At 39.6% G+C, this 27,205-nt stretch overlaps 2 protein-coding genes across 3 annotated transcripts; both read left to right on the top strand.

The window, feature by feature from the left end:
• The first annotated feature begins 400 nt into the window (after positions 1-400).
• Positions 401-6,388, top strand: LOC114480460 (transmembrane protein 184C-like). Its single transcript, XM_028474613.1, has 12 exons — positions 401-625; positions 1,725-1,848; positions 1,934-2,064; positions 2,326-2,362; positions 3,442-3,647; positions 3,732-3,806; positions 4,761-4,854; positions 4,936-5,048; positions 5,128-5,227; positions 5,381-5,458; positions 5,759-5,852; positions 5,956-6,388. The coding sequence occupies exons 2-12, from the start codon at positions 1,732-1,734 to the stop codon at positions 6,186-6,188; spliced, it is 1,278 nt and encodes a 425-aa protein (XP_028330414.1). The 5' UTR covers positions 401-625; positions 1,725-1,731; the 3' UTR covers positions 6,189-6,388.
• Positions 6,389-8,450: 2,062 nt separating this feature from the next.
• Positions 8,451-25,227, top strand: LOC114480623 (serine/threonine-protein kinase DCLK2-like). Of its 2 annotated transcripts, XM_028474926.1 has the most exons (16): positions 8,451-8,642; positions 10,493-11,588; positions 13,037-13,431; positions 15,213-15,339; positions 15,413-15,535; positions 16,572-16,657; positions 17,682-17,757; positions 17,827-17,932; positions 18,090-18,147; positions 18,208-18,327; positions 19,718-19,864; positions 19,969-20,102; positions 21,902-21,979; positions 22,051-22,147; positions 22,381-22,461; positions 22,631-25,227. In XM_028474926.1, the coding sequence occupies exons 2-16, from the start codon at positions 11,159-11,161 to the stop codon at positions 22,754-22,756; spliced, it is 2,184 nt and encodes a 727-aa protein (XP_028330727.1). In that variant the 5' UTR covers positions 8,451-8,642; positions 10,493-11,158; the 3' UTR covers positions 22,757-25,227. The 2 variants fall into 2 exon arrangements, with proteins under 2 accessions (XP_028330727.1, XP_028330728.1); XM_028474927.1 differs by lacking the exon at positions 8,451-8,642 and having other exon boundaries at positions 11,159-11,588; positions 16,575-16,657.
• Positions 25,228-27,205: the final 1,978 nt, after the last annotated feature.

The following is a 27,205-nucleotide window of genomic DNA, read 5'->3' as shown; positions in this document are numbered from 1 at the left end:
TAATATATATAGAATAAATAATGTCATGTAATACGTTTATTAAAATTGTATATGACATATACAGTACATATAATATAATTCAATGTCATATAATAAAGTATATCATAATTTCATTAATTTGAACTGATCTGTCATTTCTTACATTTTTAATTATTATTTATATTATTATTTCCAACCAATTTCTGACCAATCACAGATCAATAACGTTATAAAACAAACTGATTATTAATGTGATAATTATTACTGTTTAAGTCATTGTTGTTTCTTTTGATTTTTCATGCAAATATTTACATTTTCCATCATTTTTTAAATTATTATTATTTATCACCGATTTGTCGATTGCGCGTCACGTGACTGACTGCCGGTGACGTCACGGTCCCGTCCCGGCGGTGACGTCAGCTCCTGCGCGCGTTGAACCGGACACTGTATTATTATTATTAACGGGAGGCCTCGGTGGTCGCGCTGCGGGGATCCTGAGCTGATTTCTGGGTTGAGCAGGTGGTGGAGCTCCCCGGAGGAGGAAGAGGAGGAGGAGGAAGATGAAGATGCTGTTGCCTGGCAACGGCATCAGCGGGAGGATGAAAACAGGCCAAGTGTCAGAGTGAGTGAACGTCAAACGGCAGCGGTGAGTAATCATCAGAAATATTAGATATCAAAAAACATTTGGGCGCATTTTACGTCACCCTGTCAAAACAAAAGCTGAGCTTAATTTCACCCTGTTTATTTTTTTTATTATTATAATTATTATCATCATCAAAAACACCGACATGAATATTAGAAAAGATCGTAATTTAACAGGTTTAAAAAATAATAACAATTACCAACAGATTCAACAAAACACAACAAATTATTGAGCCGAGCTTTATTTTGAAGGCGGTGTGCATTCACATAGAAGTTAAAGCGTTTGTTTTCCTGTTATTTATTAGCTTTTAAAACATATATATATATATATAAATAAATCAAAACTGTAATAAACTGCGAGGACACGTTAAAACAAGATTAGATTAGATCAAGCTTTATTCCTCACATATGAATTTAATTTAATTTAATTTTTAATCAATTTAATAAATACTGTTATATTAATAATAATAGATAAGATTACTATCATAAGATAAGAGTTCAGAATGTTGATTGAAGCTTTTTAATTTATTTGCGACTTTGTTTTTGTTGTTTTTATATAATAAATGATTAATATTAATGATGAATTCTTATTTATCCATACTTTTCTATTAGTGGGGGGACTAGATTAAAAAAAACGTTACTAATTATTTAGAAACTTAAATTAATGGCCTAAAAATATTTGACACGTGAAGCGACGTAAAAATCATCTTGTCCAGGTCGGAGACACTTGAGCATGTAGCACCTAGCTAGCACTATGCTAGCTAGGTGCTACATTATCCACAAAGTATTTTTAGCACAATTTGAACATAACTGGGCTTTTGTTTTTCATCTAAAGTTTTTATTTAAACTAAAATTATCACTCACGAAGCAACAACAGCAACAACAGCAACAACTTCTCCTCTGGTTCTCCTGTTTCTTGTGTTGTGCTCTGTGCATCAGTATTATGGGTATATCAGGAACTCGTGAAATGAGAAAAGTTCCGCACTGTTTGGATTAAAAAAAAATAAAAAATCAACTGACTTATTTATTTATTTTTTTGTGTGTGTTATTTTTTGCTTATTAAGTAAAGTGTGTGTGTTATTAAGTGTGTGTGTGTGTCTCAGTGTAAACATGCCGTGCTCGTGCTCTGAGTGGCGGAGGTGGATTCGTCCCGTGGTGCTGATGCTCTACCTCCTCCTGCTGCTCCTCGTGCTGCCGCTCTGTGTCTGGGAGCTGCTCAAAGACAAGGTGAGGCCACGCCCCCTTTTACACAGCAGGTGGGTGGGATGGAAGTTGAACCCTCAACCTCTGCTGTGTGTGTGTGTGTGTGTAGGTTGGCACTCACAGCAAAGCCTGGTTCATCGCTGGAGTCTTTGTCTTCCTCACCATCCCCATCTCACTGTGGGACATTCTGCAGCACATGGTTCACTACACACAGCCTGAGCTACAGAGACCCATCATCAGGTTACACACACACGCACACACACACACGTAAACACGCGCACACACACGGTAACACACACACGCACGCACACACACACACATGCGCACACACTTGCACATGTAAACATGCACACACGCACAAATGCAAGCTAACATGAATAAACACACACATACGTACCCATGCATGCACGCACTCATGTACTAACACACGCACACACACGTATGCACACATGCAGTCACACACTTACGCACACACACATAACCCTGCTCTCCATCCTGTAGGATCCTCTGGATGGTTCCCATCTACAGTTTGGACAGCGTGAGTCACTTTTATTCATTTCTTTTTCTTCTCTGTTTTCTGTCACAGTAGTATACATGGGGTCAAGAGAAGAGATTAACACCTCACAACCAGCTCCTGATCAGCAATCGTAGGTCGTAAGGTTTTCAAACATGTTTGAAATCCAGTCGCTCCCGGTGAGGGTATCTCACAGATGAAGCAGTGCCACGGACCAGCTTACTTTAAACGCTCACACTGCACATGCACAAACACCGCAGGACCGCTGTAAAAATGACGGACTGTCATGCCCATGTCTGTCCATCACGTCGCCATCTTCTCTTTTTTAAAGGCCTTTTTGCTGAGATTTGCAAGTGTCTCTCCGCTTCCAGGTTTTTCTTTTTTGTCTGTTTTAATGGTGACACTTCAGAGTTCTTCTTCTTCTTCTTCTTCTAATTTGTACGTTGCATTTCCGGAAACAAGACACCGACGTGTCGTGTATGAACGTACAGTGTGAGCAGTCAGATCGTGTCAGTCCGTACAGTGTGAGAATATGAATCGTGAGCTGCGAACATTCGGGCTCTGCGTCTGAGTCGCACAATTTGAGCTAAAGCTGAGAACAACGATTGAAATAATCGCACAGTGTATCCCAGCTGTTAGAGTCCATTAGAAGAAGTGTTTGAACTGGTTTAACGTAGATGAATGTCGGAAGGTTCTAGACTCGTCCAGAAGGTGGCAGTAATTCACCTGAAGATGATGACGATGATGATGACACAGCAGTTCCTCTGACCTATGTTGTAAAGCAGGGGTTCTCAACCTTGGGGTCAGAACCCCATTTGGGGTTGCAAGACACTGGGAGGGGTTTACCAGATGCCTTCAAGAAACTATTAATATTTTTTTTTTAACAATTCGAGGCCATTTTGGCTTCTTTTTTTACCATTTTTCTGCAACTACACCAAACTTGCCATATTTTAACCTATTTTAATGCCTTTTTTTGCTCCTTTTAATGTGTTTTGCTACATTACTCCCATTTTGGCATCTTTATTTGGGGGGGGGGTCGCGTGCTGAAAAGGTTGAGAACCACGCAGACATTGAGTACTCTTCTTCCTCCTTCTCTTCCTCAGTGGTTGGCGCTGCGTTATCCCAGCCTGGCGATCTACGTGGACACGTGTCGCGAGTGTTACGAGGCCTACGTTATCTACAACTTCCTGGTTTTCCTGCTGAATTTCCTGAGTAACCAGTACCCGAGCCTGGTGCTAATGATGGAGGTCCAGCAACAGCAGCGACACCTGCCGCCTCTCTGCTGCTGCCCGCCGTGGCCAATGGGAGAGTAAGGGGGCGGGGCAGTGGGTGGGGCCACAGATTTGGATTTAGACATTTGACCTATGGCATGTGTGTGTTTGTCTTCCGTCAGGGTGCTGTTGTTCAGGTGTAAACTGGGAGTCCTCCAGTACACCGTGGTCAGACCCGTTACCACGGTGATCGCGCTGTAAGTCCCGCCCTCTGGTTACCATAGTGATATCACAGCATCTCCACTTGTGTCCATAGTAACATCATTTCAGCCTTTACTTACTTTCTTTTTACATCTTTTATCGCTTTTAAAAGTCTCCTGTGGACAAGGGTCAACAATTAGCACGTTAGCATGTAGCACGTTAAAACACACACGATCACTGTGGGCTGTCCACACAAACAAAAATACACAAAAGACAACTGATATATTAAATGAAAATATACAAAACAGCAAAAATACATAAAATGAGAACAGAAACCCCAAATAAAGCAACAAAAACATACAAAGTGACTAAGAAAATACACAAAAGACAACTACAATAATCAAAATGACTCAAAAAACACACAAGATGAACACAAAATGCACAAAATAACAGAAAAATAAACAAAATAAGAACAAAAACAGATATGATAACATAAACGCACAGAAATAACTATGAATTATGCAAAACAGCAACAAAAACATACTAAGTGACTTGCTCAGATGGTGCAGAATAGACAGTCGCCCTGGTGATTACACTGCTTTGGTCACCATGACGATATCACACTATACGCTCCTGAGGTAACCATTGCAATATAACTGTTGCCACAGTGTATTAGCATTAGCAGCAGCAGCATTGTTTTACACTCTTTTTTAGCCCTTTAGCTGATAGCAGTAGTCATGACATAGCAGAGCCTCTTCAGGCAGTGACCTTGTTGAGTGCTATTAGTGTACAATGGTATCTGGCCTGTTAAGGGCAGTCTGACCAGAACTGATCAGGAGAGATTTCTGTAACTACATATCAACCATTGACAACAGTTGACAATGGTAACCATGGAAACAACATTGATCAGCTCGGCAACGGTAACCATAGAAACAGCCTCAATCCGCTCGACTTTTGCAACAGTGAACAAATCAACGTCTTAACGTTTCCCTGTGTGTGTGTGTGTATAGTGTGTGTCAGCTGTGCGGTGTGTACGGAGAGGCCAGCTTTAGCTTCAGGAGCGCCTGGTTGTACCTGGTTATCGTCAACAACGTGTCTCAGCTGGTGAGTGCCCCGTGTGAGCTTCTGATTGGCTCAGAGCTAACGTCAGAACGTGATTGGTCAGACATCGTGTGTGTGTGTTAGTTCTCCATGTACTGCCTCCTGCTGCTTTACGCCGCCCTCAGAGAGCAGCTCCACGCCATCAGACCCGTGGGGAAGTTTCTCTGCGTCAAACTGGTCGTCTTCGTCTCGTTCTGGTCAGACTTTAAAACAATACCAACGTATTTACTTTTAAATCAGACTTTTTGATGGTGTTTTTTCTTTTCTTTTCATCAGGCAGTCGGTTTTAATCGCATTCCTGGTGAAAGTGGGCGTGGTCTCCGACAAACACACGTGGGACTGGGACAGTGTTCAGGCCGTAGCAACGGGACTACAGGTACCGCACGCACACCCACACACACTCGCTCTCACACTCGCACATACAGTACGTATGAACACACCAACAGAAACTCTAGTCATGAACATGTTTTTTCATGGTTGTTGTTGACGTTTTGTAAACAAACAAACGTTGAATGTTTATTTTTCACAGGACTTCATCATCTGCATAGAGATGTTTGTGGCCGCCATCGCTCACCATTACACCTTCACATACAAGCCCTACGTACAGGTACGCATCCAACCACTCATCGGTTCATCCATCCATCTATTTGTTCATCCATACGTTCATCCAACCATTTGCACATCTATCGATTACTCCATCCATCCATTCACACATCTATCCATTGGTTCATCCATCCATCCATCTGTTCATCCATCAATCCCTCCATTGGTGGATCCATCTGTTCATCCACCCACCCATCTATCCATCCATCCATTGAGGAATTAATCTGGTCATCCATCAATCATCCATCTGTTCATCCAACCATTGGTCCGTCCATCCATCCATCCATCTCTTCCTCTGTTCCAGGAAGCCGAGGAAGGTTCGTGTTTTGACAGTTTTTTGGCGATGTGGGATTTCTCAGACATCCGAGCTGACGTCACTGAGCAGGTTCGACACGTCGGTGAGTTTTAGCGTCTTCATCAACAAATGTTAGAATCATGGTAGACGTAGTGAGTCTAAGTCAGAGAGAGGAGATAAATGTTCTGCTGACGTTCGTCCCTCAGGTCGAACGTTAATCGGTCGCACCAACAAATACTTCACGGCGGCTCCGCCCGAGCACAGCGAGCACTCTGGGCTGCTCAGCGCCGCCTCATTGGACGCCGTCGCTACCACGTCTGCTCCTGCCTCGCCCTCAGCCAGGGGGCGGTACCAAGGATTAGGCCACACCCTTCACTCTAACTCCGCCCCCGGTGGGTTCACCGCTGCGTCCTGGGATGACCATGACGACGTGCAGTGACTGACGGACTCCAACATTTACTGAACTTTACACCTCGGAATAAATAGATTTAAATCTGTTAATTAAAGGTGAACTCTGTGTGAATGTCTGATATTACACATACACACACACACACACACACACACACATCTATGGGGCGCATGCTAAAATAAACAGCAACTTTTTGCAACATTTATCAACAAACCACAATTTAAAAAACCTCAAACAATAATAATGTCAATGTTCAATCTAAATGTTAAATATTAAAATCTAAATTTAAATGTTAAATGCAAATGTTACATTTAAATATGTTAAATCCAAATGTTAAATCTAAATGTTAAATATGGAATCGAAATCTAAATGTTATATTTGAACCTAAATCTAAATGTTAAATCTAAATGTCACAGGTGAAACTAAATATTTATCTAATATACAAATTCACCATTGAGATGTAGCATTTAGCATTTATATGTGCCATTTAATGTTTTAAATTTAACATTTAGATTTAGATTTAACATTTAACATTTTGAAGACAAAAAAATTTCACAAATGTTGGTGTAAATCTGGTGATAACAAGAAATTTCACATATGTTTTTTTAAACGTGGTTTGTTGCTAAATGTTGCTGCTTTATTTTATCCTAAACCGCTGAGTCACAAAAAAAGACCTTTGCTGGAATCATGTGACCTCTGATAGTGTAAAAAGAAAAAGAAAAACGTCTGCCATGGATCTGTTTGCCTGACGGTAAAAAGGTTAAGGGTCTGATTCCCAGCTGTCTCCCAGAACAGGGCGTGGCCTCTTCTTCTATTGTCAGAGACACGTCAATAATTCAGTATTTACAGAGACGAAAATAACAAAATAAACAGAAGCCTCATCATTGTGTTGAGTCTTCTGTGCTTTTATTTTGAAGAGGTATTTAGAAATGTCTTCCTTTTAAGTGGATGCAACAAGTTGATATCAATGTTTTTCAACCATTATGTTTCAATATAAATGGTAGGAAATGTTTACTTATATAATATTAATTATGTAATTAAAAGAGTAAAAATCTGTAGTAAATGTTTTATTTTATATTTTGTACAGTGACATTTCATTTTTTTCTAATGTTGAGGTCAGTTTTAAATAGAATAAGATCTTTTTTTTGTCATTGACAATAGGAGAGAACATTAAATCACAAACGTTAACAGACCATTAGCGTAACATGTTTGGGGCCACGTACCGCATGTTTAACACCCGTTGTTTATGCAGATTATCTGCTTTGCTCTCAGTGGGATTGTGGCATATAAATAGATAATCTGTGACAGGTTTGCAGACAAAAGGCCAGAGAAATAGAGAGAGAAAGAGAAGGGAGTGGAAAGGACATGCGTTGCCAGATTGGGCGTTTTTCAGCCTTTTGGGTAGATTTGGACGATTTTTAGGCTAATTTAGTGTTAAAGTACGGAAGCTTATTGCATTTCATATATATATATATATATATATATAATTTATTTTTTTTCAGGTTATTTTTTGAAATGTTTTTTGGACATTTGTTTTTCTGTTTTTTCGACTAATTCTTTTTCTGGTTTTGGTTTAAGACACTAGGATATAGTTCTATCTTTAAGCCATATTGATTATATTTAAATTACAATGAGTTATGATTAGATACGACCAGGAGACTGGTGAATATACTGTAATAATAGAGCCAGAATGGATAGAGCGCAGCAACGAGTCGCCATAGGATGGATGTTCTTGTGGGATTTCCAAGTATCTTGATAATTCAGGAAAAAAATTGCACGAAAATCAGAAAATATTACTTGAAAAACAGGAAAAAATGACATGAAAAACAGTAAAAAAAAATAAATAAATAATTTTTTAAAAAAGACTGAAAAACTACTCTGAAAAACAGAAAAAAAAAAATTTGACCAAAAAACTGAATTAAAACTACTCCGAAAAACGGGGGAATTTATTTTGGTCAGAAATACAGAATAAAATGTTTTTACTGAAAAACAGAAAAAATTGCCCAAAAAAAACAAGGTATTCATTGTTTTCCCAAGTGAATACAATACGCTTCCGTATTAAAGAGAAGTAATTTTGTAATCCATTGATAGATTCATATGAACTGGACATTTTTTGAATAAATAAGATAATTATTCACCAGGAATAAATGTACAGAAACAATACCATTTATTTAATGAAGCGGGGACGTAGATTTTATAATGGTCGGAATGTGTCTCCATCCGTTTGTGCGTCGGTCATTTTACGGGATTGTGTTGTGAGTACTTGGCAACCCTGAGTGGGAGGGACTGGGGCGGATGTGCCGGTGTCTCTGCAGCGGCCTGCTCTGCTCACGCTGCTGATGCTGATGCTGATGCCGCATCCCTCTCCGCATCCAACATCCAACCATCCCGGTGCAGCATCCAACCATCCCGGCCCGGCCCGGCTCCCTCTCGCGAACCCGGTCCGTGGTTCTGGTGGAGGACCTCCTCCTCCTCCTCCTGCAGGTCAGTGAACGTCCGTCACGTGAGAGACAAACCGGCTGTGACTGACATGTGATCGTCTGTCGGTGCACGCAGACACGCGCTCAGAGCCTGAGACACTGTAGTGGTTTAGGGGTTCACAACATGTGGGTCGGGGCTCTAACGGGGGCCCCTCACGTACACTTTTCTCTTTTTTAAAATGTGATTCATTAAAGCAGCAGTTCTCAACCTTTGGGCAAGGACCCATTTGGGGTCACCGGAAACTGGGAGGGGGTCCCCAGATGCCTTCAAAAAAACTATAAGAATATTTATTTTTATTTTTTTTTACAATCTGAAACTATACTGAACTTGCCATAATTTAATCTATTTTCATCACTTTTTCTTGCCATATTTTTGCTCCTTTTAATGCTTTTCTGCTACATTAAATCACATTTTTCCCACTTTCAAGACATTTTCAGCACATGAACCATTTCCACCACATGTCACACACATGTTGACCCATTATTGTCACTTTTAACCTCTTTTCACCATATTTCATGATTATTTTATTTTTGCCAATTGAACCACATTCACATTTTGTCATGCCCATTATTTGCCAGTTTAAACTAATTGTTCCATTATTGACACTTTGAACCCTTTTACCTCTTTTTCTGTCTGTTTTCGGCCACTCTAATTTGCAACTTTTAACTAATTTTATTTTCATAAGAGGCTTTGCGTGTATTTCTGTCTTGTGTGTGTTTTTGGAGCCATTTTGTTAATTTTCCTCTTATGTTGTCTTTTTGTGTGTATCCTTGTTGTCGTCTTGTCTGTTTTTGTAGTAATTGTACATATTTTTGTAGTTTCAGTCATACAGGGTATTTTCTGTTATTCAATGAGTTCACTTTAGGGGCCGCCCAAAATTAGATCGTGAACTGCACATGGCCCCCGAGCCGCATGTTGCTCTCTTTTAGTTTACATGCATAAACTAGTTTTCTAAATGTGGCCGTACAGTTTAAACAAACTAGAGTTGAAACTTTATTTCTCATTTTATTGAAAAACAGTTTGGTTCTGAATCCAGACCAGCAGAGAACCTCCATTCTAAAGTAAAGGCTCTGAACGTGTGGGTCAAGGCCCTAAATGTAACCCACAAACCCTCACAGGCCCACTTCTAGCCAGAAAAATACCAACTATGGTGCTTTTATTTTGAAAGGGCTTTACTTTGCAAGTCAAGCGGAGAAAAAACTTCAACTTAAGAGCCAATAAATTAAAATATGGAGATGTTTAAAGACGAGAGCATACAGAATATCACAACAGAGATAGGAAATAAGGGGTATTCACACTATTATAACAGTCAACAGTACGTTTTCTGATTTTATAACTAACAAATGTCAGGAAAAGTACTATTTAAAAACAGAAAACCAGATATAACCTTTATAAAATCTAAGTTTTTCTTACTATTGTGACAAGATCATATCGACACCAGAGATGTGAGAAAGTATCTGGTGTCGTTCAAGGTCCAGTTGATCGTTATAAGACTCTAGAGCTCAAAGGAAACAACGAGTTTTCTGTAGAAATAAATGAACACTGAGTGGCGACAGTGATCCTCAACAGTGACAGACTTTAAAATGGTAAAAACCAGAAAAGTCGTGGTCATACTTGTTGCTCTCTACGGCGGGAAAAGTCTTTCCTTGAGAGTTCATTCATTTCCATTTTTTCATCGTTCCATTATCAGATGTCATCACAATATTAAACTTCCTGAAATTGTGCCATAATTGCCTTTCGTGTGCAAGGCTCTTTGTCACTAAGCCAAAGACTGTTCCGTTGGGTTTAATGTGTCTGATTCCAGGCGGACCAGTCCGTCCAATAACCAATAATCTGACTTTGTGTCTTTCCAGTGATGGACGGACGTTGAAGACGAAGCAGATGAAAACAGAACCCCCCCATGGAGACGTTTTGGTTGAACTCCTAACCTGAATTTGTCCTTTAAGAACTTGTTCCTTCTACAATCCTAATCAGATAAACTCTAGATCAGAGCTTCAATCTAATTGACCTAATGTCCAACATTGTCCAGAAGTCGCTAGGGATTCAGTATCAAGACGCTGCTGGATTAAGATTGTGCCTCTAACACGTTGACCTATGATGGACTAAATGGACTTTAATGGGTTCAGATTCGCTTCTCTGAGATCTTTGGTTCCTTGAAGTCAACAAATACTGACAGTAAAATCATCGCTGTGCCAGTAAATGTCCCATGGGAGTAACGACCAAAACTGGAAATCTTCTAGTCTAGGTCGTACCAAACCTCTTGATTCGTTGGAAGATGGTTTTGTTTTTTCTTTGATGGACTAAATGGATTTTAAAGGGTTCAGATTTTTTTCTCTGAGATCTTTGGTTCCTCAAAGTCAATAAATATTGACACTGGAATCATCACTAGATCAGTAAATGTTCCCTGGGATTATTGACCAACACTGGAAATCTTCTAGTCTAGGTTGTACCAAACCTCTTGATTCATTGGACGATGGTTTCTGTTTTCCGCGGACTTTAACTTGAAGTGTACCGTCATCATGTCTCTGAGTAAGACCCTTGAGTTGGAGCACTTTGACGAACGCAACAAGATTCGCCGAGGCCGCTCCAGCCGAGCTAGGCGCGATGACTCCACAGGGGGCGGCGGGGGTTCCGGGCCAAGTTCCCGGGGTAGCAGTCTGGTCCCGAGTCCGGCGCACAGCGCTAACTGCAGCTACTACCGGACCCGGACCCTGCAGGCGCTCACCTCTGAAAAACGAGCCAAGAAGGTGCGCTTCTACCGCAACGGGGACCGGTACTTCAAGGGCCTGGTGTACGCCGTCTCCAGTGATCGGTTCCGTTCATACGACGCGCTGCTGATGGAGCTGACCAAGTCTCTGTCTGATAATCTGCACTTGCCACAAGGAGTGCGAACCATCTACACCATCGACGGAAGTAAGAAGATCACCAGCATGGACGAACTGGTTGAAGGTAAGATTTAGAGTTTTCTCTTGACAAACACTTTTTGCTTTATTATTGCGGTTCTGAAACTGTTGATTCCAGTCTTAACAAGTGTGACTCAGACCCAACGACTGACAAGTTAATGGCTCTACTTTCCCTTCAGAGTAAAGTGGTGCTCAGTCCAACCGCTTGTTTGTTTTCCAGACCATCACAGACTATGTTATGTAACCACACTGGGATTCCCACAGTTTACATACACAGCAGGAAAGTGAGTAGATAATCAATACAGGGACACCAACAGAGATCTAATACCGTCCACACAGGAAACATCACAAGTCAACGTCCATTTCAAAAGACACACAGTGTTCTGTAGTGAACAATAATAATAACAATAATAATAAACTCGTCCAGATCTAGAAAATATTTTCAATTGTTTTTTATTTTATTTATTTATTTATTTATTTAGTTTATTTTCGACATGGTTGTATTCACAGAAGTTTTGTTTTTGTTTTTCTTTTTTTTTTCGTACAAGCCGAAAAAGGAGACGAGAGAAGCATTTGCTTATCCAAGTCCCGTCCCCGTCTGTGTTTCTCCGTCTGTGTGGAAATCCTGAACTAATTTATTACAGCATTCAAACTAAAGCGGGATCTGGTAAAGGAAGAAGGTTAATTTATCTCCCAAAAACGACCAGTTTAAAATACCACTAAATGTGTCAAAAACTACAATCATAAATGAAACAAAAAATATTTGGAAACCAGTTAAAAACTACTGCCAATCTAGAGTAATATCACCTCCCCTGAAACCAAGTAGTCTGAAAACCATATAAACCATCTGAAAACCATATAAACCATCTGAAAACCAGCTATAAACCAGTCCAAAACCCAGGGATGAAAATTTGTTCAAAAACCATTATAAAAATAATTCTATACTGAAAACCAGTATAAAATATTACTAAAGTAAACCAAAAACCAGTTACAAACAGTTGGCAACTGTTTAATTATTTTAAAGGTTTTCCAAAATGATATAGCTGGAAACCAAGGAGATTTTGAAAAAAACTTGTGGAAAAACCGTAAAAACCATCCTAAAGTTGTAGTAAGTAATAAATAGTAATGGTTGTAATAATGATAATATTAATGATGATAATAATAATAATAATAATAATAATAATAATAATAATAATAATTATAGTCGTAATAAGTCATTAAAGAAAACGTAACTTTTACTATTAATTAATTAATGAGACTTTGACGGAGGCCGATGAGCCAAAAATTAATTACGGTGAATTATTTGACATCGTAGGTCCCAAATATTAAAATTTAGGGTTTTTTGGTTCAAGGTTGAATGTTTGTATGACTGTTGACAGGTGCCCTCTAGTGGCTGTATTAAAAATGACAGAAACAGCAGAGAAAATTGCTAAAAGAAAGAATCAGAAAGTAGTTTTTGAAATGAGTTTGAATTTCTGTGACCTTGTTTCTTAGGCGAGTGCTACGTCTGCGCGTCCAACGAGCCTTTCCGTAAAGTCGACTACACCAAAATCTCCATCCCGAGTTGGAAACCTGGCGCAACCAGCGGCCTGGGCTCGTCCGGCTCCACACGAGTCTCCACCGTGTCCACCGGAGTGTCGACGAGCTCCGGTCCATCCGGCGCAACGTCCTCCTTCAGGGACCGAGCCGAGGGTCGGGAGAGCAAAGAGTTCATCAAACCCAAACTGGTGACGGTGATCCGCAGCGGCGTGAAGCCCCGCAAGGCGGTGAGGATCCTGCTGAACAAGAAGACGGCGCACTCCTTCGACCAAGTGTTGGCCGACATCACCGAGGCCATCAAACTGGACTCTGGAGCCGTGAAGAGGCTTTACACGCTGGACGGGAAACAGGTGAGCGCTAAACCAACCACGGTCATCAAGGGTTGGTTCATTGTTTAAGGCCAAGTTTTTTTATTGACTGACAATTTAGTTGTTCAGAAAAAAATGGGTTAAAAAGGTGGTGAAATGAGATTTTAAAAACCACAGGAATTGGTTAAAAATTGCAAGTTAGAGTAATGAAGCAGAAATGCATTAAAAGGAGCAAAAATATGGCAAGAAAAGGTGATGAAAATATGTTAAAATATGGCAAGTTTGGTGTAGTTGTAGAAAAAGTGTAAAAATAGGCAACAATTGGCTCAAATTGTCAAAAATATTCATATTTTTCTGAAAATATCTGGCGAGTCCTGACCCCATGGTTGAGAACCCCTGGTCTACACCCAACACTAGGCTGACTGATTCCAAACTCAAAAACGAAATGTGTGATATTTAAAAAAGATAAACTATAAAAAATTCATAATTTCATGGTTTTTGTATCCCAAAGGTTCTCAACGTATGGTTCAGGACCCGTTTCCAAAAGCTTCCGAGCATTTTCCGGATCAAGACATTGTATTATTATTATTTCGAAGGCGAGTGCCATCTTTTCACATTTGTAAATATTGGAAGCAGAAATGAGGTCAATGACCTCATCAAAGCACAACATTTAGCAGTATTTAATTACAAAGAGTTTATTTAATTAGCATAGCTAAATTTAGTTTTAATTGTTTTGAGACGGTGGTTTGAAAGTGTCATACATACTTTCTGTCTTTCAAAATAATGGTCAAAAACCAATTAAATAAACTATATTCAATACTTAATCCAATCAAAATCAGGTAGACTTACTTAAAACATTGATTGGTGATTAAAATCAATAAAAAGATTTGAATGATTTGAAAAACTAAAAATTCTTTGAAGCCTACGTTTTAACCCTTTATTAGAAATTTCGTCATACCTACTTTTACTTTGAAGATTCTGCCTTGCTTTGTGAAGCTTTTACTCTGGAAGTCTTTAGAATCCTTGTAGGGCTCAATGAAACAAGGAGGAATTGTGTGTGTGAAGCCAGGGCAGCTGTGGGGTGGTTACCGTGGCAACCGGTTACTCGACACACACACACACACACACACACACACACACACACACACACACACACACACACACACACACACACACACACACACACACACACACACACACACACACACACACACACACACACACACACACACACACACACACACACACACACACACACACACACACACACACACACACACACACACACACACACACACACACACACACACACACACACGTTTTCCATGCCCTTGTGTTATAGTGCAGCAGATTAATTGCATATTTCAGGAGAATCGTTCACTTTGGTATAAAGCACAGATACTCTCTAAGAGCCACTATTTTGGAAAAAGGCGTTCGTTACTCAAAAATTCAATATGGCGGCCATTTTTTCAAGATGACCAAACCTTTGCTGACACCTCGTTTGACCAGATCTGAGCATTTTTTGGTTATATAATAACCATTGAATAGCAATGGCAGCCATCTTGAAAAATGGCTGCCATATTGAATTTTTGAGTGGCCAACACCTTTTTCCAAAATAGGGCATTAGAGAGTATCTGTGCCTAATGTAATGCTTTTATACCAAAGTGAACCATTTTTTTATTAATCTGCTGCAAGTGGCATAAAATAAATGATATTATAAAAACTATTACAACCAACAAACTAACAACGAAACGAACCTCTTAAAGTTGGCAAGAGAAAGAACAACCTCCATCTTCACGTCTCGTATCTGTGTGTGTGTGTAGCTGACCTGTCTGCAGGACTTCTTTGGTGACGACGACGTCTTCATGGCCTGTGGTCTAGAGAAGTTTCGCTACGCACAGGACGACTTTGTGCTCACACATGGCGGCAAATCACCGGCTTTTGTGAATGGTAACACGCATGCACGCGCGCACACGCACACACACACCTAACATGGAGCATCAAATCCTCTCTGTCCCATCAGAGTGTCAGACAAAGACTCCTCGCTCGTCCGTCCCTCAGAGAACCACAAAGACTCCGAGTGGCTCCGCCTTGACCTCCAAGACTCCACCCAAAGGAACCACCAGGACCAAGTCTCCTGGTCCAGGTCGGTCAGAGCTTAATCTGTAATCTATAAGGACTACTCCTTCCTTAGTTTTCATTAGATCGAAATGCATTTTGGTATACCCCCCATTTCCGGTAATTTCTAAATTTATGGGAACATAGTTGTGTGATATATCGTTTCAAAGGTAATTCAACGTAGATCACGATTATGCCTCGCACAATTTGATTAGGGGCCCGGGGGACCACCCCCCTTCTTTTACTGATCCTTACTGTACTGGATACGGGATTTGATCACGGTATAGCTACTGGGTACTAGGTTTGATCTGTATGGTATCGGTGCTGGGAACAAGGTCTGGTGTTGGCTCTGTATTGCTGCGACACCAATACCAAAATCCAACATTGATGTTGCACGTCCAATGCTAGTCTCTTTTTACTCGGTGGAACCGAATCATTTGACTGAATTCTCGGGAAAGTGGTACATGCTATTCGGCGCGGAGATGTTCCACGGGCCTGGCCGTAGTTCATCCAAACTTGTTTTTCCCATTTTCTATCGTCTTCCAAGCTGACAGAGAAACTATTTTTGCGCAAAAATCACACTTTAGACGTAGCGTGGGGGCGTGGCCTGACTTTCTTCTCTCACTCGTTCTCAGTTTTTACATTCAGTTTTGTTTGTACAATGACATTTCCAGTGATTTCAACTCAATAAAAGACACAGCTTTCCAAATATAATACTTCAAAATGTAATCAAATCACCTAAAAGTAAATGATATTATGGGGAAGAAAGAAGAAAAAAACGAGGTGCTGCATCAATCAAATAAGTGCCGGTCAAAATCTGGGAGGTGCCGATCTGGCACAAATTAAGCTCTGAGGTCGGTTGTCATGGTTAAGTTATTTTTGGTATTTGGTAATTTTTTTTTTTGCCATAGTACATTGTTATAACGTGTTACACACGTGTACATAACAAGCATATACTGTAGGTAATAAATGTTTTTAATGGTCAAACCTATGTTTTAATCCCAGTTTTAAAATCCGTCCATCATCACAATCAACCAATCAGATTGTTCTTTTCTCTTCACAAGCAGCCAATGAGGCTTCAGGATCCACTGGGAGGACGTCCAGGTCCAGCGTGTCTCCAACCAGCCCAAAGACACAGCGCCACCTGAAGGTCAGAGCGACAAACTACAGGAAAAACATAACGGACCATAACTAGCGCCCCCTTTGGATTTTTAAAATTAGATTTAAACTTTTTTTTCTTTTACTGATCAATCAAAATGTGGAAATCTGAAATTATTTTGACTTTTTTTTTTTTTTACTATATTTTTGTTCGGCCCCCCCAAAGTGAACGCACAAAGTGACTCCAACAGCACACAAAACCAAAGTAACCAAACAAAAGACAAATGATGACAAAAATACACAAAAAATACACAAAAAATACAACAAAAAATACAACAAAAACACACAAAACAAACAAAATGACAGCAAAAAAATATAAAAAGACTTTAAAGGAAGTTACAGAAAAATACAGTAGGCAAAAAAAAAAACAAAACGACAACAAATCAAACAAATTGAGACAATAATATTAAAAATACACTAGACAAAAACAACAAAAATATACAAAACAGAAATTTACAAAAGATACAAAAAAAAAACTACAAATATACACAAAATGATTGATAACAAAATTACAACAAAAATCCACTAAATGACTCCAACAACATACAAAAGTAAGAAAAATAACAGAAAATATATTAAAAAATTATAAAATTACATTAAATTACACTAGACAAAAAATGCACAAAACAACAACAAAACAAACACAAATTGAGAGAATAATATAGAAAAAGACTTAAATGTCAACATATAAACACAACATTATTAACACAAAACACTTAAAAAACACAACATTTTTAAATAGAGAGGATTACACTTGACAAATACACAGAATTACATAAAAATAAACAAAACATTTTTTTAATGAGACAAATTAAATTTGTGGATATTAATTTCAGTTTCAAACTATATTTAATTAATATTTATAAATCAAGTATTTTCATAATAAAATGCAATTTAAATTTGTTTTTAAATTGTGCAACCAATAAAATGCTAATTTTTAATTTTAATATTTTGAAATCAAACATAATTTTGTTGATATAATTTACGTGAATCTTGTGCTTTTGAACCAAACACAGATTTCTCCTCGTCGGTCGTCGTCCACGGACGTAAATGGAGACGCGGAGCAGCCGGACGATGACGGCGTTCCTGAAGGTAAAACGTGGATTTGAGTCAAACGTTGGATTTAATTGATCTGTGATTTTTTTCTTCTTCTTTCCTCAGTGAACGGAAACCGATCGGTTTCTTCCTCCGTCATCAACGACAAATACAAAGTGGGGAAAGTGATCGGAGACGGAAACTTCGCCGTGGTGAAGGAGTGTGTGGAGAGGTTTGGATCATGATCATCATCATCATCATCCAAACGCTTTATAAAGCAACATTTAAAACTACACATAGAGAGAAAAAAGGAAACAATTAAAGATGAATAAAATAAAATAAAAAAATGTAAACGTCTGACTGACTCTAACCTTCGTGTGGACGCCCAGGTCGAGCGGGCAGGAGTTCGCTCTGAAGGTCATCGACAAAGCGCGCTGCAGTGGGAAGGTAACGCTACTTAACGTTTGTCAGCGTGAGACACTTTCTGATAGTGTTTGTTTTTTCCAGGAACACCTGATAGAGAACGAGGTGGCCGTCCTCCGCAGGGTCCGTCACCCCAGCATCATCCAGCTGATCGAAGTGGACGAAACGCCGAGTCAGCTTTTTCTCGTCATGGAGCTCGTCAAGGTTCCCCATTCTTCCTCTGTGGTTATAGATGTATTGAAACTTTAATCTGGAGGAGGAGCTACTTTTTTACACCAGGGGTTCTCAACCTTGTCAGATGCCTTCAAGAAACTCAGAATATTTATTAAACAATTTGAACCCATTTTTTTTTTTCCCCCTTTTTCTGCAAAAACACCAAACTTACCATATTTTTGCTCCTTTGAATGAATTTTTGCTATATTACTCACATTTATGCCACTTTTCCTCACATTTTTTCATGTTCAAGACATTTTCAGCACTTATAAACCCTTTTCTAACACTTTTCCACCTAATGTCACATATGTTGACACACTATAGAGCTGGGCAATATGGACCAAATGTCATATCTTGATATTTTTTCTCAAAATGACGATATACAATATAAATCTTGATATTTTTTAACTCAAAGAAAGACAATTCAGGGTTAAATTTGCTGATGCTAAATGCTACACAGGCACATTTATTAACAAATAGTTGCACAATATGTTGCTCTTTTGGCTCTTTCTCCTCTAAAGGACAGCATGTGTGAGTGAGTTCTGTAGTGCTGCTTGTTTAGAAATCCATCCAACTGTGCTTTTCCTGCTGTTCTGAGAAGTAGTGAAAGTAGTGACTCCGAAAACAAGTATCTTGATCCAAAATAAGCTATAAAATATATGTATATCGATATTGGCGATATTGTCATTTTCAATATCACCAAAATGGAAAACTTGATATATCTTGAATATCGATATATTGCCCACAATGTCACTTTCAGCCTCTTTTCACCATATTTCATGCTTATTTTTGCAAACTTAACCACATTCACCATTTGTCATGCCCATTATTTGCCAGTTTAAACTAATTGTTCCAATATTGACACTTTGAACCCTTTTATTTGTGATTAAAACAAGTATTTCTATCTTTAAGATGACTATAATAATATTATTAAACGTTCATAGATAACAGTGGATATTATTCAGATGAATAAATAAATGTGGTTATCACATACTGTATTCATAGAACAATAGACCATCATTTTACTGACTTTATGGATGGACCCCAAAAATCTCTCCCCTTTATTCCCCCTTATAGATGGTCGTGTCTCCACATGACTGTTGTTCAATGTTCATGTCTATGTTCAACCACCTTCAGCTACAGTGGGGGTCCCCACTCTCTGGAACCTTTATTTTGGGGGTTGCTGTCCGAAAAGGTTGAGAACCACTGTTTTAGACATTACAAAGGCACCTGTTTAGGTTAGCTTAGCCCAGGTCAAAGGGTAAAGGGGCGGGGCTTTGTCTACCAATGCTTGGTTCTGAATGGTGCATCCGTAGAGCGGAACAATGGATGTTTACAAACTAACGTACGTTCACGTATCTGTTCTGTCTTCCTCCGTCAGGGCGGCGACCTGTTCGACGCCATCACGTCCTCGATGAAGTACAGTGAGCGTGACGCTAGCGCGATGGTGTTCAACCTAGCCGGAGCCATCAAGTACCTTCACAGGATGAACATTGTGCACCGCGACATTAAACCGGAAAACCTCCTGGTGCGACCGCAGCTTTACCAAATTAAAAAACCTTTTTTAAAACTGTACATGCTTTTGTTTTGAAAGTGTCGTTTGCATTCTGAGAAGGTTTTTTGGTTCCTCAGGTGTGCGAGTATCCGGACGGCACCAAGTCTCTGAAGCTGGGAGACTTTGGGTTAGCGACGGTGGTGGAAGGACCGCTGTACACCGTGTGTGGAACGCCCACCTATGTCGCCCCAGAGATCATCGCAGAAACCGGGTAAGGACGTAAATATTCCTCAACATACAGTCCTTATGTTGGCATTGATGTTACCATTACATCCACCAGGGGGTGCTCACAGTCTGAGCTTTGTAATAGCAACGCGGCAACCGTTGAAGGAATGGTTGCCGTCACCGCCAGATCCTTACGTCAGAGCTCGTGGAACGTGATATTTGAATGTAAACTGAATGGAACTCCTCCTAGGCTATTAATGCAGCACTAATGACACACGTCATCTCATAGGGGCAATGTCAAGGATGTGCAGTCGACCTTTTTTGGAGCCACAAGGGCAAGGTCAAGGTCGCGTCAAGTGTCAAAAACCCAAATTTTCCATATCTCTACAAATATTTAATATATATAAGTTTGATGCTTACATTTATGAAAAGCTCATCTCAAGTGGAGTATTTTATTTAAAACAACCAAAGCTGTACGACCTACCAGTAAAAAAATCAGTCGGGGTCAAAATTCACCTTGACCTTTGCTCTAAGTCATATTTGAGGTCAAGGTCAGTCTTCTGAATGTGAAATTTGGCCCTGCTAAATTCAAATTTTCAGACTTCCTGTTGAATTTAGGTTATAGGTCCAAATTACAATTTTGCTAGTCATGGTCCAATGAATATACCTACTGAATGCCTTCAAGCTGGTAGGGATGTAATGATTCACTCAACTCCAGATATGATTCGATTCACGATACTGTGTTCACGATACGATTTTCTCCAGATTTATTTTACAAAATGGGACTGTTGACAATTGACTGAAAAATATCTTTATTTTTTTAGGGAAAAAAAAATAGAAAATACTGTACTATTTTCCTTTTATTTTTCATTGTCAAAAGAATCCCTTGATAAACTATTCAAAACAATGCAATTTAACTAAAAATAAATCTTGAATGAAATAAAGCAATAATACAAATGAGGAAGAAGCCTATTAATTTAAATTCTGGTTCTATAGTAAACAATGCAAAACTGCATAATAGTTCTTTTTCTTTTTAAAAGGGCAACTGAAAATTTATTTTGTTGGACAATTGCACTTTAAAAAAAAAAAAAAAGTCATTGCACAGATGCTATGTGCTAGCAGACAGAGCTAATAGAAAAACATGACTTTTACAGATATTCTTTTGGTGCTAAATGGGTAAGGAATCATTTATGAACATGTTTAAGAGTAGAAGGTGGCCAGAAAGAAAGTAGTAGCAGATTCTGCCCGCCGCCTACACTTCTGGACAGGAGAAGAATAAATATATAGCGCCCTCTGCTGTTTAAAAAAAGTACTGCGATTCAATTTTCAGAGTATCGATATGAACCGTGATACCTATGAATCAATTTTTAACTGCCTTACGATTAATCGTCACATCCCTACTAGGTGGCACTAACAAGTCCTGAAATCGCATATACAAAAAAACTACACGTTATATTTTGAACCAAACTATACCATCCAGCCAAATTTCATGAAATTGCAGCAATGGGAAGGGCCTGAAAATGAGAATAGGGACCTTGATGCCCGGGCCATAAATAGAAGCCCTCACAAAAACAATGATAAAAATGTACATATTGCGATCCAAAGATTGTGATTTGTAGCGGGACTGAGAAAGATTGTACTACCATACTCTGTTAGCCAATGAGCTAACAGGGTACGTTAATGTAATTAACTTTTTGCGAAGTAACAACTTCCGATGAACTTGTATCGTACGATAACATGAAAGTTGCTGTGATTAGTGTCTTATTTGTGAATAGGTGTTTATCGTGTGTTGTGCTAACATTACCTTTCTGGGTTCTTCTTCGTGTGTTTTCTGCATTTGTGCAGTTACGGTCTTAAAGTGGACATCTGGGCAGCCGGAGTCATCGCCTACATCCTCCTGTGTGGGTTTCCTCCGTTCAGAAGGTAGAAGCAGATAGAACAAAGTCACATGTTTATCTCAGAGTGTGCGTTACATCCTTCTTCTTCTTCTTTAGTGAGAATAACGTCCAGGAGGAATTGTTTGATCAGATCCTCAGAGGAAAGCTGGAGTTTCCGTCTCCGGACTGGGACGCTGTCAGCCTGTCAGCAAAGGTAACAGGTGGTCCGGGGGCCACACGCGGCCCCCCACCCAAAGTAAACGCACAAAGTGATTCCAAAAGGACACCAAACGAAAACAAAAAAACTAATTAAAAACAAACAACAAAAATACACAAAATAACAGCAAAGACAGAACAACAAAAATACACAAAATATGACCCCCTCCCCTACCATGCTCAAGTCCAAAGTCTGTTTTCTGAAGCTTTCTGTTGTGACTCCGCCCTCAGATGCTGATTAGCCAGATGCTACAGGTCAACGTAGACGCGCGTTTCACTGCAGAGGAAGTCCTGTCGCACCCCTGGGTGACGGTAAGAGAAACACACATGCACACATGCATGCACACACACACTACACACGTGTGCAGATATTTAAAACGTGTTTGTTTGGGCCCCCTGGCCCCCACTCTTTCTGCTGACCTTTGACAGCATGTGCAGACAAGTGAAAAAAAAAAAAAAAAAGTGTTTTCTCTCCGTCCAGGACGAACCACCTGGAGCATCCACCACTGTGAGCAGCACCGAGGACCAAACCAGTGCAGAGACCCTGGACCCAGAGCCGGACTCGCCCATCCTCGAGACCAAACAAGTCCCCTCGCCTCTGGTTTAAAACGCAGTTTTCAGACCTACAATCCCAGCTTCTTTGGACTGGTTTTACACCAGTCTGATATCAGGTCTACATTTCCATTCCCAGTCTAAGTTTGGATGTTTCTCGTCGTAGAGAAGAAAGCAAACAGATTTCTTTCCATCAAGACACTGAACTGGTTTTTCTGGTCTGAAAACAGATCCAGCATCACCTCTGGACTCAGAACTGGTCCAGTTTTGTTCATCTACAATCTGGTCTAGGAACTTTTTTTTTTCTTCTTTGCTGCAGAAAATCCAGAACGTTCTCCCATCTCAGACCCAGAAAACCACTTTGTTTGTTTCGTAGCAACTCATTCTGATAAAGAACCGTTGGTCCTTCAGGTGGCATCGGCTCTAAAGCACGAGTGGAGAACCAGCGTCATGTTCTCTGCAGATTCACTAAAACTAGAAACCTTCTGTTGAAAGTAGAACAAAAACTAAGTTCCTCCTTTCAAGTGAAACTATTCTCCAAACAAACAAGTCTGTGAAAACTATCCAAGGGGTTTCCAATGCAGTACTTATCAAGTCCAGGACCAGGGTCCTCCTTGTTTTCTGGTTTCTATCGTTCCGTTTGTTCCTCTGAAGACTCTCGATGCTGCTGACGAGCTCAGTTATTCAGTGACTGTTGGGTTTTAAGTGAAGTCGTCGCCAAAGCACCGCAACCATATCAACCCGGAGACGCCCTCAAGGACTCGTTCTAACTCAACAAGTGTCTCAGAAAACTGGACAAGTTTGGAGCTCCCAGCACAGTTGGAACAGCCTTAAACCTTCTGTCAGGATGAAAGCAGCTCTTAGTCTTCATCACCAGGATGTCTTCCACTTCTCTTTCTCTGCCTTCACTCTGATCTCCTTTTGCCGGTTCGGTTCCTCCGTTCTTCTACTCACTGTTAAACCCCCAACCAGGAGATATCTGCTCACTGTGTCCATTCTTGCTGTGGATTAACTTCTCCAAATGTCCCCAAACTGTCCTTATGGCAGCAGCAGACTGTGTCGTAGTTTCAGTTTTATCTTTTTGTATTTAAATTGGATTCAAGATGGATTCTGTTGAGCTTCAGCTAAACTGAGTTTCTAGAGCTAAAAAAAAAAAAAGTTTATTTGGAGAGGTCAACGAAAGCCCAGAGCTCATTCATTGTGAGTCGTTTTCTGCCAATTGCCACTAAAATAAGAAAACATTTGATATTTTCTTAGACAACAATTCAGACTGTGGCCAACGTTTAAGTGTTAGCCACAAATTCTGCTACGGCGATTTAGCTTTTGTAGCCGCTGGTCTCCGTTAAAAACAAACAAGTGACTAAAACTGAGAATAATCCTTTCATTTCTACGAACAATTCCATGAAAATATGGGTCAGCTCTATATGACGCATGTCATAATCAAGAGTTTGTCATAAAGAAGCCGCGGGAAATGTTTTTGTAGCTTTTTTTGTTGAGAAAATTCCTTTTTTGAAACAGTTTAATCCAGAATCTCAAAACCGATAAAACAAAAAAGTAATTTCGTACTCGTTGAACACTGAGAAACCCTGAAGAAAACTACAAAGAAAAGAAAAAAGTTATTGCCTACATAATTGAATCTCCTTCAAAATAAAAGCACAGGAGCTTTTTTTTCCCAGTCACTAAAAAATATCTCACTTTTTGGTCCAGACCCACAGTGTACACACCGTCTTCAGCTTCTCGTAACAAGTTATCTCAGCTTTAGAGACATACCCTTACCCTGTAGGTTCCATACATTCTCTCTTTGTTTATTAAACAAAGGAGTGAAACTCCTCCTGTACATACTGTAAATATCCCGTCAGTTGATGTCTGTCTGTCCGTCTGTACATGTCTGTTACTTGTGAAGTAGGAAAACGTAGCACATTTAAAGAAAAAGAAACTCAATCCAATGAAAGTAGACACGAAGCGTCAAGACAGAATCAAGGAAACCGTTTGGTTCTGAAGGCGTGGACGATCATAAAAGATCTTTAACTATGTTCTCATGTCGGTCCATCTGTGTGTGTGTGTGTGTGTGAGGACACTTTAAAGAACCTTTGACCTTTCCATGGCCTTGACCTTTAGACTGAAGCTGCTGACTCAGAGTTTGGAGAGTTCAACCTGCGATGCAAAGAAACTTTACCAATAATGTCAATAAACAGCGTGTTAACAGACGAGTGGAGAGAGAATTATAATATGTTAAGGTTTCTTTTATTCAGACAACTTTTTTTTTCAGGAAATTGACTTTAATCTCCTGACAAAAAATGTCAGGAGATCAAAGTAAATTAACTGGAAAAAAAAGAAACCTTAACATATGGTTTAAAAAAGAACTGGAAATATTACACACGAGAGAAACAAACTTCCAAGCTTTAATTTTAACCTTTTACATCTTTTTTTTCCTGAGAAAATAATCATTTTTCAGATCAATAAATTTATTTATTTTTTGCAGATCAGAGATAAACACAGGGGTGTCAAACTCATTTTAGTTCAGGGGCCAAATACAAACCAGTTTGACCTTAAGTGGGCCACAGATTTTAGGAGGGAAAAAGAGAAAATTCAACATTAATGTGCTCTGGTTTGTACTTCCACGTATAAATGATAAATAAATGATCAAGTATGTGAGTCACTGAAAGATCTTAACTTAAATTTCCCTGAATTTGGGGAAATTTTAAGGAATTATTTGATAAAAATTTGCCAGATTTTGGAAAAATTAAGAGTTCTTTCAACAATTTGAGATTAAAAATGACTGCTGCCATGTGATATAAGAAGTGGAAAACAGAGCAAATATTGTGGATTTTATTTGAGTTGTCTTTATTCGCAGGGGCTGAGATATACATTTACAGCAGGATTAGTTCATTTACAAAATGTTTCATGTTTTTTTTCTATGGTTTTTACTTTCTCGAGCGGGCCAAAATTGATGCTCTAAACTAATGTAAGTTTTTTTTTTTTTCTTTAAGAATTTAACCCTTTTTTTTGAAATAGCTGTTGAAAACAATTTAATCTTTTTTTTTTTTTAAATCTCTATATTTTCCTTTGCAACATGTATTTCACAGCACGCCTGTCAAAAGAAAAGTTTCTTTCAAAAATAAAAGACAAGTCCAACATGAGAGACATTAGGTATTTATTTGTTTTTCACCAGCTGTCCGCAACCCACCCAGTACAGGTCCACGACCCACTTTAAAGTCCTGACCCACCAGTTGAGAATCGCTTCAGCCTTCCGCCTTCTCTCAACCCCAGAGTCTTAATTCTTATTTTGGCTTCACGCCAAACCGAGATGAGCCTATTTCTTTAGCTACCGTTAGCGTTGCCATGGCCCCCGTGGGTCAAAGGTCAGCGGACTGGACTTCATCAACGTCGTCAGTTATTCATTGATCTGTGAAACGTTGAGGTAAAAATGGGATGTTTTCATTGGTCTCGAGGATGGCAGAAGTTGCGGATACGTCCAAGTGTTTAACGAGACATCACAATATGAGTCATCACGATACAAGTCGTCACGGTACGAGGAGTCACAAGCAATCGTTTTGAAGAAATCGATCGACGTGAAAAAGTAGCCGTGACACAAACGCGACATGAAGGAACGTTCCCAATTAAAATAAAGAAAGGTGTTTTGTGTGTTTCAACCCTGGAGTCAATTCTTATTTTTGCTTTGCACCAAACCGAGACAGGCCTTTGGTTAGCTACTGTTAGCACTGCTGGTGTCCCGCGGATTAAAAGTTAGCTGACTTTATCAACACCGGTTATTCGTTGATCTGTGAAACGCCGAGGTGGAATTTTGACGCTTTCATTGGTCAAGGGAATCGCAGAAGTTGCGGATACATTTGAGTCATCTTTGGGCGTTTTATGTGACGTTTAACGAGTCGTCGCGATACAACTAGTCGTCGCGTTCAATGAGCCTTGCGATACAATGAGTCGTCGCGATACAAAGAGCAGCTGTGATACGACAATTCATCGCGATACGAGTCATCGCGTTAAACAAATCATTGTGATACGAACGATCATTTATTAATTGAGCCCCAACAAAAAGTAGCAGAACATTTAACAAAGATGAGACCAAAGTATTTGACCTTAAATGTTCACGATCGACATGTGAAAAAGTAGCCGACGTGCAGAAACGTTTCCGCAAAGCGAGATCTGTGGTGTGTGTGTTTGTTCATTATCACATCATGCCTCATTTCAGAAAAACAAACCGACTTCTTAAAAAGTGTGTGTATACCATGTGAAGAGGTGGGCTTTCCTAAAGGTTTGTGGTTCTAGCCCGTAACTGGATTCGAACCCCAAACTTTTCCAACGTTGGACGATGTTTGAGGAATGCGGAGTTGCCTTGCATTGAACGATTTGTGATGTAACGTGTGTGTGTGTGTGTTTGCAGGGGTTCATACAACTGAAATAAAAGCAATGCAACAACGCCATCGTGCGATCACTGAGCGCCACTATAGCCACGCCCACAAAACGTTAAACACAGTGACACAAA

This window comes from Gouania willdenowi, chromosome 18 (assembly GCF_900634775.1).
Source record: "Gouania willdenowi chromosome 18, fGouWil2.1, whole genome shotgun sequence".
Classification (NCBI taxonomy): Eukaryota; Metazoa; Chordata; class Actinopteri; order Blenniiformes; family Gobiesocidae; genus Gouania; species Gouania willdenowi.
Note: the sequence above shows the minus strand (reverse complement) of the source record. Positions and strands in the feature narration are given on the sequence as shown.

Excerpts from the sequence above, each read along its gene's own strand:
- LOC114480460 (XM_028474613.1), top strand. The coding sequence starts at position 1,732 with ATGCCGTGCTCGTGCTCTGAGTGGCGGAGGTGGATTCGTCCCGTGGTG. Across the intron at positions 3,648-3,731 it reads CCGCCGTGGCCAATGGGAGA|GGTGCTGTTGTTCAGGTGTA; the intron begins GTAAGGGGGCGG and ends GTCTTCCGTCAG. Across the intron at positions 5,228-5,380 it reads CCGTAGCAACGGGACTACAG|GACTTCATCATCTGCATAGA; the intron begins GTACCGCACGCA and ends TATTTTTCACAG.
- LOC114480623 (XM_028474926.1), top strand. The coding sequence starts at position 11,159 with ATGTCTCTGAGTAAGACCCTTGAGTTGGAGCACTTTGACGAACGCAAC. Across the intron at positions 15,536-16,571 it reads GACCAAGTCTCCTGGTCCAG|CAGCCAATGAGGCTTCAGGA; the intron begins GTCGGTCAGAGC and ends TCTCTTCACAAG. Across the intron at positions 18,148-18,207 it reads AAGCGCGCTGCAGTGGGAAG|GAACACCTGATAGAGAACGA; the intron begins GTAACGCTACTT and ends TGTTTTTTCCAG.